Below are 9,932 nucleotides of genomic sequence, written 5' to 3' on the forward strand. Positions count from 1 at the left end.
AGATTGGGCTCATGTGCATGCATATCCAAACTCCTGAAAGAAGGAAGGGATTGCAGCATGACCATGCTTCATAAAGAGGGTGTTTTCTCACTTTACCTTTCTCTCTGACTCTGCCTAGCAAGTACATGCACCTTCTGGCAAGATTAAAAATATAATAAAATAAAAAAAATTTCTTATTTGTAATTTTGAAAAAAACATGTGAAAATGTTATTTTTCAGTAACTACTTTGTTCTGCATTCTAGCCATGTTTTCAAACTTTATGGAAATTTCTTAGCCAAGATGTGTATTTGATACAGGTAATAAGACAGTATAAAACCCAATTTAAAAACCCTGTTGTTATGTTTTTTAAGCTTTATTTATTCCATGGGTGAGAGAGAAGAAGACTTACACACAGACAGACATATGGCACCTCTGACATGCTCTGACTCTGTGACACACACTCAGCTCCAGTCAGCCTGGATCATGGGCACGTGTGGGCTTGGAGCACTAGGAAGGCAAACTGACAACCCTCCCAACACAAGCCAGTCTGTCCCACAGAGCACTGCACTTCAGTGCTGGGCCACCATTTACACATCCCCAATTGCAATTTTCATTTTAACTCTAGTTAGGAAAATTGAGGAACACAAGCCATTTTTCTACTTTATTTCTATTGACTTCTGTCTAATGACTTATATATATTTTTTTTTTTTTTTGAGAGGTTTTCGCTACAGGGTGTGTGCGCTCGCCAGACAGACAGAGAGAGACATAGAGACAGAAAGTGAGAAATCACCCCCCAGGGAGGATGGCCACGCCGCAATCCCTTCTCCTCCATTCTCCTCTCGGGATCTTGGGCACACACGCACACGTGCCCGGCATGAGTTCTAAGCCACTGGGTCCGGGACACGAACCGCGGTCGACTACATGGGAATCCAGCGACATAGCCATTACGCTAACTGCTGGTTCCCAGATGATTTATATTTTCGTGAAACTATATTTCATACTCAAAAATGAGAAAAAATTACAAATAATATATACTTTTAAAAATGTAGAAACATTTTATTTAGTTGCCTAGATTGTCTTAGGTATTTACTCCAATTCATTGCTTATACTGAATAATTTTATCTGAAAGTAGCCAATTTATCTTGAGATGAACAAATCTGACCCATTTTAGATATTGCTAAAGTATTTTCCACTTCAGGAGAGTTTAGAATTTCTGTACTACGGTAAATACATGGATGAAATCAATTCTATATGCTATTTCATACATAAATACATACTTACTAAATAAGGTATAATATGCAAAAAGCCTCCTTTTAAATTTCAGCTATAATACATTATTATATGATGACAATACCATGCACTTACTGTGTGACTTGAGAAGGCCATTCATGGTCTGAAAACGAATTTTACTCGTATATTTTGACTATAAACATACCTACATTTAAGAATATTACAAAGATGAACTAACACGTGAAATAACCCTGCGACAGTGCTTCACACATAGTTGGTAATCAGTAAGTATATGTTGTGTTCTGTAATATGTGCATATTCCTATATGTTTTGTGTATTGAATAAGAGGCGCAGATGTTTGAGCTGTAAGTAGCAAGATGGGAATTCCTTAAAAACATGTGTGCATTTGTGCATAGGCGTATGGGGGGAGGTATAATTAGGACAGTGACTATGGGCAACAGTGAAGGATCTATCCAAGAAAAAAAAGAAACATTGAAGTTATATGTTAACCAGTTTTATATTTCTTCACATATATCTCAAATGATTTAACTTCTATAGTATCGTTTTGTTTTTTATGAGTTTTGTTTTTATTTTGCATCATCAAAATTATTATCTAAACCACTTTTTCTAAGTTTAAGAATTTTTTCTAGTTATAAGCATACGATACAACATTTAATGTATTAAAAATGATATTTATTGAAAATATGGAGAAGACTTCTGATATAAGTTTGAGCAGAATATCTAGGAACACGTTGCAAGACTGTTTAGCTTTCCAATATATATTTGCAGTCTTTGTCCGGATTGTGTTAACTTGGAATCTGTTCATTTTAACAATATTTTGATCTGCAAAAATGATGCTAAAAAAGTCCTAACATTTTCTTCATTCAATTGCTGACTCAATACAAACTGAAGGCCCTGATATTTTGATGATCTATTTGTAATAGAATGATATAAACGGGGTTTCGTCCCTTCCCAAAAGTTTCTTTCTGATATATTCTGGCAGTTTGTATTCCTTTCTGCAACTCCATCTAATATTACTAAAATTTATATTCATGTAGTTTTTGTCTTACTTTAGTGGTTGAATTACGAATTTTTAGAATTGAAATTTCAAAATGAAGTGGCCCCACTTTAATTTAATCCTCTTCGGGAAAGCTGCAGGAATGGAGTCTAAACTCAGTCAAACTGTTCAAAGTACAACCACAGACGGAGCACATATACTTCCCACCATTATAGGTGTTTATGATCACAAATCTCCTGTTATAACGAGACCTCAAATGCTCCTCAAAAGCTTTCCTATTAAGTACATTTTGAATTGGGGTCTGTGGAACATAGAACATAGGTCTCACAAAAACATGGAAGCCTTCCTTCCCTTTATTATTGAATGATTTTTGAAATGTTGTTGATGTCATTCTCTCAGTGAGGGGCAGGTTGTAATACACCCTCAAAGGTCTTCCAAGCATTATGGTTCTCTCTCTATGATTCAGAATGTCTGAGTCAGAAAGAAATGCTATATATTTTTGCTTCACCCACGTGATACGTTGATGACCCGCAGACTGAGAGAAATATCTCCCACACAGCAGACGAAGGGTCATTCTCCTTACATCATGATTATTAAGGTATGGAATTCTCCACGAAACTAAAAGTTGGAGACGAGTTTTATAATTTATGGCACTAGGATAGAAATCGCCTGTTCGTATCTCCATGTTGCCTGAGTAAAATCTTGAGCTATCAGTTAAGGGATTCTTTTTATCAATTGCTAGTGGGACATTGACATAGGTAATTCTCCCTAATCCTGACATAAGAGAGATCCATTTCCTAGGAATGGGGATCTGAACTAGAAGACCCTCTTCTTCTGAATCTTCTTTTTTGTTCTTCTCTCCTTCAAGCTCATTGTTTTCTGCCGTTTGCATAACAGCATCCCCCTGGGAGAGTGATGTGCCTGGCTCCTGGTTTATGGGGTTGGTTTGCACCTGAGAGATCACATCAGGATCGGCACACAGAGGCTCTATGTCAGTTTCACAGCCATCAGGAGCCTCATTTACAGAATTTTTGAGATTGTCATTGGTTGGATCACTTCCTTCTTTCATAGGAGAAGTCATCTTGGGTTCTGTTTATGAGAAAGAAGACAAAGATCTATTAAGGTGTTGAATGCTTCACTTCCTAAGAAGTCAGTTTCTTATACCGAACAAAAAGCACGTGATGCGCAATTCCTATGCTTTTTCACAACTATAACATTTTATCAGAGTCAGAAACCTACAAAATAATATAAGGAAAATCAAAACTGAGTGCAAATATGAGACTTCTATTAAATATGTGTTCTCGTTAGGGAGTTATAAAATTTGTATAAACTTGGAATAACATAACCTCTCCTTTGGCTATTTCAGGAATGTGTTGTATGCACTAGAGCACATATAGTTCTGGCTAGGAAGTCCAATTATTCCCTTTTGTATGGAGAATTAAATATAATTTTTATCGCATAAGATAGATCTGAATTACTGACCTGGGAGCTTAAAATGAAACTAAAGTAAAAGGCAGTTTGTTAAGTATGTATGTTTGAGCATTAAGACCTATGTAAAGATGAAATGGCTGCAGTGGTGTGAAGAACAAAAGCTATTCTTTCCCTGCAACTTTCCCTTTGGGTGTGTGTTTCTCTATGTGTGTGTGTGTGTTTCTGTGTGTGTGTGTGTCTGTGTGTGTGTGTGTGTGTTTAAATCTGCTCTATTTAAAGCAATATCTGTACAAAGAAAAATGATGTGAATTATGTGAGAAGGAAAAGTAGAGTGGACAAGAGTGTAGGAAGCTGAAAGGTGAGATCCAAATTCGGATTTTTTAAAATTAAAATAGCTCCCACATTGACCAATACTTTTCATTCCCAGCACTAGTCAAGCTGATACTCTCCTCACACTTGCTTTACTGCTGATGGTAACTGCTTTCTCTGATTCCAAACTTTCCACTCACCACTTTCCTCTTGTCTCTTTCATTAAGTTCCCTTCGTGTTAGTTTTTTTCTTTCCTCATGTCATCTGCTTGCTCAAATACTTTCAGTGCATCCTAGTTTGCAGAACTACATTTCCACTCCTCTATGACAGGGCTTGGGACAATCTCAACTGGGAGATCAGGAAGATGTGCAGGCAATTTCTTACCAAAGGCAGTGGTGGGGAAAGGCAAATGCAGCTGAAAACAAATCTGAAGGGACTTGAGAAATGAACTAATTTGGCTTTCATTTCACCTGGCTAGCTTTTCTGAGCTAACCTAGGGAGAATGTATGGGTAGATAAGCTGGATTTAAACATGTATAATGATATGGGCCTTATCACATACTGCAGTGTTCAGAGATCCTACACAATCTGACTTCACCTCTCTGTCCAGCTTTCTTCCCACTACTCATTCACTATGCTTTCACTGTTCTAATGCTGCAGAACTTTTGTTCTTTCATGCTCATCATTCCCTTAAACTTGACCTTTAATTATGTATCCAAAGTTTGATATTAATTCAAGTCTATTTTAATATCAAACTTTATGTTTTTTAATAGAAGACAGTGATCAAAATTAGATTTTATTCTGCGTATTCCCCTGCCTAATGCTGTTCTAAGATCGTGGAACTGTATATTCAACTCTCCCTACTTTTAAGCATACCATTTCTTGACTTCTGTTACCATGTGATAACTTATTATCCTTCTGTTTCTTTCGTCCTTATTTTATTTATATATTTTGCTTTTTTTTTTTTTTAAGTCTTCCTAACATTTAAATATGAGCACTCCTTAAGGCTCATTTCTTGATCCTCTAGTTTTTTTCTTTACTCTTTTCTTCGGTGTCTCCACACATTCCTAAAATCCAGTGGCAAAGTTTTTGAGTGCTTCTGAATGTTCCTGGGTTTTATCTTTTCAAGACTGACAATTGGAAAACCTCTCTACAAAGACATCTCAGCGTCAGCCAAATTATAATCAAGATCAAATAGTGAACAGAGTCTATGTGTTAGAAGACATGTACAATAACCAGATAAAACTCACAAACTGAAGATGATATGACGGTTGCTTCTCAGTGTGGCTGAGATCCAGTAATTTCGTAGAAGCTGAAGTTACTGGTGGTCATATAGATCTTCGTAGCACCCTAGAAACATGTCAAAATATTTTAAAACAAAGAATATTCAGCTCCTATACCTTCTTCCCTCAAGGGAAGTATCTTTGTGTATCTTCCACGTCTATATCCTGCTGGCCCCTGTGGCATGGCGGTTAAGGCACTAAATACCAATATACAAATTCATTTCACCTCAGATCGAAACACCCTTGATTAAGATATGCTTTTTTAAAAAAGACTTTTAAATTTATTTTGTCTATGATAGAGACACAGAGAGAAAAAGATAGAGAGACAGGCATCCCCAACAGGGTCCCCAGATCATGATTCATCCCCAGTCTTAGTGGCCCAGGTTAGAGACACATGTACACCTAGTGTGTTTAGGGAAGTCCTAGTATGCAAACCCAGGACCTTTCTCATGTGAATCTGGGGGTATTATACTGTGCCACCACTTGGCCCCTAACATATTCCTTCAGAGTCCCAAGCACTTATTGATGTGGCTGTGCCCAGAACTCAGAGTAGCCCAAGGCTAATTGTTGCCATGCCAGGCCTCTGTGAATTCTCTGCCTCCACCTCTCCCCCTCTGAAGTGATAAAACAATCCGAGACCTTGAGAAGTCGAACGTCCTGCTTATCTGACCCGTTCTTCCTGAGAACAAACTCTGGGCTACATCTTCCTGATGGGCTGCTTTTTCCTAATAGGCTATTCCCTAGCCTGCTGGAAACTGCCTCTTCCCAACTTCCCAATAAAAGACTGTGCTCGACCCCCAAGCTGGGCTGAAGATTTTGAATGTTAACTCCTCCATGCCCACCGACGTATTAGAGTTACCCCTGTCTCTCCAGAGTGCTGCCTTTTTGTTCCCCAGCTGTCTGGTTTTCCGCAACATTATAAGTGGCAGAAAATCTCCTACCATACGCTACCTCCTTCATTTGAGGGAACTTAACATCTCCTGTTCCTTACAAACTAGTCAATTTTTTAAAAAAAATATTATTTATTTCATGAGAGAGAAAGTGATGTGGCTGGGCCCGAAACTCAGAATAGCCCAAGGCTGACTGTTGCCATGCCAGGCCTCTGTGCCTCTGTGAATTCTCTGCCTCTGCCTCTCCCCCTCTGAAGTGACCTCTGTGAATTCTCTGCCTCCACCTCTCCCCCCCTGAAGTGATAAAACAATCTGAGACCTTGAGAAGCAGAACACCTTGCTTATCTGACCTTTTCTTCCTGAGAACAAACTCTGGGCTACATCTTCCTGATGGGCTGCTTCTTCCTGATAAGCTACCCCTTAGACCACTGGAAACTGCCCCTCCCCAAACTTTCCCATAAAAGACTGTGTTAGACCCCCCAAGTGGAGCTGGAAATTTTGAGTGTTAACTCCTCCACGCCCACTAGTGTATTAGAGTTACCCCTGTCTCTCCGGAGTGCTGCCCCTTTGTTCCCCAGCAGTCTGTTTTTCCACAAGAGGAGGAAAGAAAGAGAGAAAGATAGTAGTCATGGCAGGATCTCAATGCCACCCCCCAACTCGAGCATCCTCCAGCTCAGATCATGGGTACATGTGTCCCTAGCACACTTAGGGAGGTCTCTGGCCTTGAACTGGTAACCTTCCCATGTGCGTCTGCCTTTCAGAGCCATATTTTAGTACTGCATCCCTGTTTGACCCCCAAATTGGTTAATATTTCTTTTCAAATGTTTTTCTTACTCTAACAGTTTAACGATAAATAAAACCAGATTCTTTTATAGACTTAAGACATGGTCACAGAATCATAGGTGAATATACTGGAGCCCTGACACAGAAGCACAAGTATCAAAAGTAGTTTCTCTATTGAAGAATGATAAATCAAGCAACAAAAGGTAATTTCAAAATAATTTCTTACATACTACAAAGTTGATACGTAAGCTAAAAAGTGCTTATTACGTTTCCTTACAGTTTGCTTTTTACTTCCAACTCACCACTGTTTATCTCCACTCTCAGTATAAACTTGACTAAAAGGTTAGCTTTGCTAGGCCCAGCCTGCTCTCCTCCTCTTCCTCTGCCTGCTGCGTGCTCATTTATACCATTTTCAAGGTTCTTTTTACTACGCATCATAATGTCCACGGAATGTGGCAACCTAGCAACCTGGCAACCTAGCAACCAAACAGAAAACTGCCAACTGTGGCTGGAGGGAGTAACTGAAATGGTCAGGCGGCCATTTTCTTTAGATAGCAGGCAAAGAGTAACGACCAGAAACACTCAGGAGTTTATAATTTTTGCTTTATCACTCTATCACTCATCACATATAAAACTCTAATTGTATGCTGTACTCAAAATTGAACTAGTGTAAAGACAGAATTCAAAAATAAAATACAAGACCCCCCAGTAAAATGTGAATTCATATTAATGTGGATGGGCCCAGATCACAATAGCCTAAGGCCAACCATTGCCATCCCAAGCCTCTATGTATTCACTGCCTAGGCCTCTCCCTCTCTGAAGTGATAAAACAATCTGAGAAAAACTGACCATCCTGTTTATCTGACCCTTTCTTCCTGAGAACAAACTCTGGGCTGCATCTTCCTGATGGGCTACTTGTTCCTGATAGGCTACCCCTTAGCCCGATGAAAGTCACCCCTCCCCAAACTTCCTGATAAAAGACTGTGCTGGACCCTCAAGAGGGGTCAGAGATTCTGAGTGTTAACTTCTCTGCACCCACTGGCATATTAAAGAGTTACCCCTATCTCTCCAGAGTGCTGCCTTTTTGTTTCTTGGCCGTCTGGTTTTCCACAACATTACAACATGTGCAACAGTCACACAAAATACAAATCTAAAGCACCCTCCCTCACCGACACACCACACACACCCCCTCAAGACACCAAGCTATATATTTTAATTTGAGTGAAATAACTGTAACATTATAATCATGTTGCTATAGTAGTACTTAAAAGATCACAACATAATGCATTAAAAAGGAAAGAAGAAATCTTGCACTTAAAAGCCAAGAGGACCTCATTTGATAGCAGAAGGAAAAACGATCCTTGGAAATTCCTTGAATTATTAGAAGAGAGTTGAGAAGCAAAAGAAATACAAATCGTTATGGACGGAGAATGAGTAAAATGATCATTCGATATGAAACTATGGTTAAAATTTCCTTTCTTCATGTTGAATTTGACTTCTTTCAACTTAAGATTTTTTTTTAATAATCTCATGCTATTCTGAATTCCTCCTTTCAAGATATTTATGTAATTGCTGTTTCTGAAATTCATACACTACTTTTTTTGAGTCAGTATCTTATGTATACCACAAATATTCCCAAGTACACTATCAGTGAGGTGTGGTGTAGAATGGGACAATAAATGTCCTGTGATGATGATTGTATATACAGTTATATTTCTCTTGTCAATTTAGCTAAATTTTGGTAACTCAATAAATGTTTTGTAAACAGGAATAGAAAGAAGGAAAGGGGGGGACCAGCTGTTAGCGTAATGGCTATGTCGCTGGACTCCCACGTAGTCGACCACGGTTCGCGTCCCAGACCCGGTGGCTTAAAACTCACGCCGGGCGCGTGTGCGTGTGCCCAAGATCCTGAGAGGAGAATGGAGGAGAAGGGATTGCGGCGTGACCATCCCCCCTGGGGAGTGATTTCTCGCTTTCTGTCTCTCTGTCTCTCTCTGTCTTTCTGGCGAGTGCACGCGCCCTATAGCGAAAACCTCTCCAAAAAAAAAAAAAAAAAAAGAAAGAAAGAAAGAAAGACAAAGAAAGAAAGAAGGAAAGGGACTTTTTTCTCCAAAATCTAACCAGAGAATGAACTTATACCACTTCCTAAGCAAGTCCGTCCACCTGTTATATGCTAATGAGTGACTTTTTACTGCGTGATACACATTGACTACTTGACTTCTCCTTTTTCCCTGGGACATGTCTTTTTCTCCCTCTCCCAAATCACTTCAACTTCTTACAAAATGAAGATTCAGAGACAATGTAGCTCTTGAAAATAGCAGAAATTCTCCAGGAAAAAAAAAAAAGATTAGGGACCAGATTCAATTCTAGGTGCCTTATATTTTTGTCTCTGAACAAAACTGGATTCAGAATGGCACAGCAAGGGTCATGATCAGCTCTTATAAATAATCTTCTCAAGAAGTATTAAAGTTGTTTCTGAAAGGAATAAAAGAAAGTAATTTCAAAATAACTTGTAATTTGCTACTGGGGTGAAAACTTTCCTCAGGTGTTTTCACTGAGCTATCTGTATGCTTCTACTTTTCTTACCATCCACTTCCACTGCTACCGTTTAGCACATTATTTATAATTATGGGGACATCAGTTGGATGATAAAATTCATCAGTTATGCAAATGATGTTAGAAAAATGCATACCTTTTGTCCTTATCTTAGTTCGCCATACCAAATTGTGGTAAAACATAATCTTTGGGCTAAAGTACATGGATGCAAGTTTAATTTGCCCAGATACTGGACAAAAAGACTTAAGTGATTTTACATATGGGTCTGTAGATCCAATAGAATGTGATCAGTCAAAATGCAGTGACACCAGACTTGTGATAACTCAAAAATCAAACTGTTCAAACTTTAATTGTGCTTTGTTTGTTGTTTCTTTAACTAGCTCAGTCTACTTTTTAAAAAGATCACTTTTTAGAGTTGATTTAATTCAGTTTCAAGCCTATTATTTTAAGAAAC

General features: G+C 38.6%; 1 protein-coding gene across 1 annotated transcript; it reads right to left on the minus strand.

Moving 5' to 3' along the window:
• Nucleotides 1-1,982: 1,982 nt before the first annotated feature.
• CPXCR1 (CPX chromosome region candidate 1) lies at nucleotides 1,983-5,282 on the minus strand. The gene is made up of 2 exons (XM_006170592.1): nucleotides 5,217-5,282; nucleotides 1,983-3,316 (listed from the first exon to the last, which is right to left on the minus strand). Exon 2 carries the CDS (start codon nucleotides 3,306-3,308, stop codon nucleotides 2,343-2,345), a length of 966 nt encoding a protein of 321 aa, XP_006170654.1. The 5' UTR covers nucleotides 3,309-3,316; nucleotides 5,217-5,282; the 3' UTR covers nucleotides 1,983-2,342.
• Nucleotides 5,283-9,932: the final 4,650 nt, after the last annotated feature.

Source organism: Tupaia chinensis, unplaced genomic scaffold (assembly GCF_000334495.1).
Source record: "Tupaia chinensis unplaced genomic scaffold, TupChi_1.0 Scaffold148646_1, whole genome shotgun sequence".
Taxonomy (NCBI): domain Eukaryota; kingdom Metazoa; phylum Chordata; class Mammalia; order Scandentia; family Tupaiidae; genus Tupaia; species Tupaia belangeri.

Excerpts from the sequence above, each read along its gene's own strand:
- CPXCR1 (XM_006170592.1), bottom strand. The coding sequence starts at position 3,308 with ATGACTTCTCCTATGAAAGAAGGAAGTGATCCAACCAATGACAATCTC.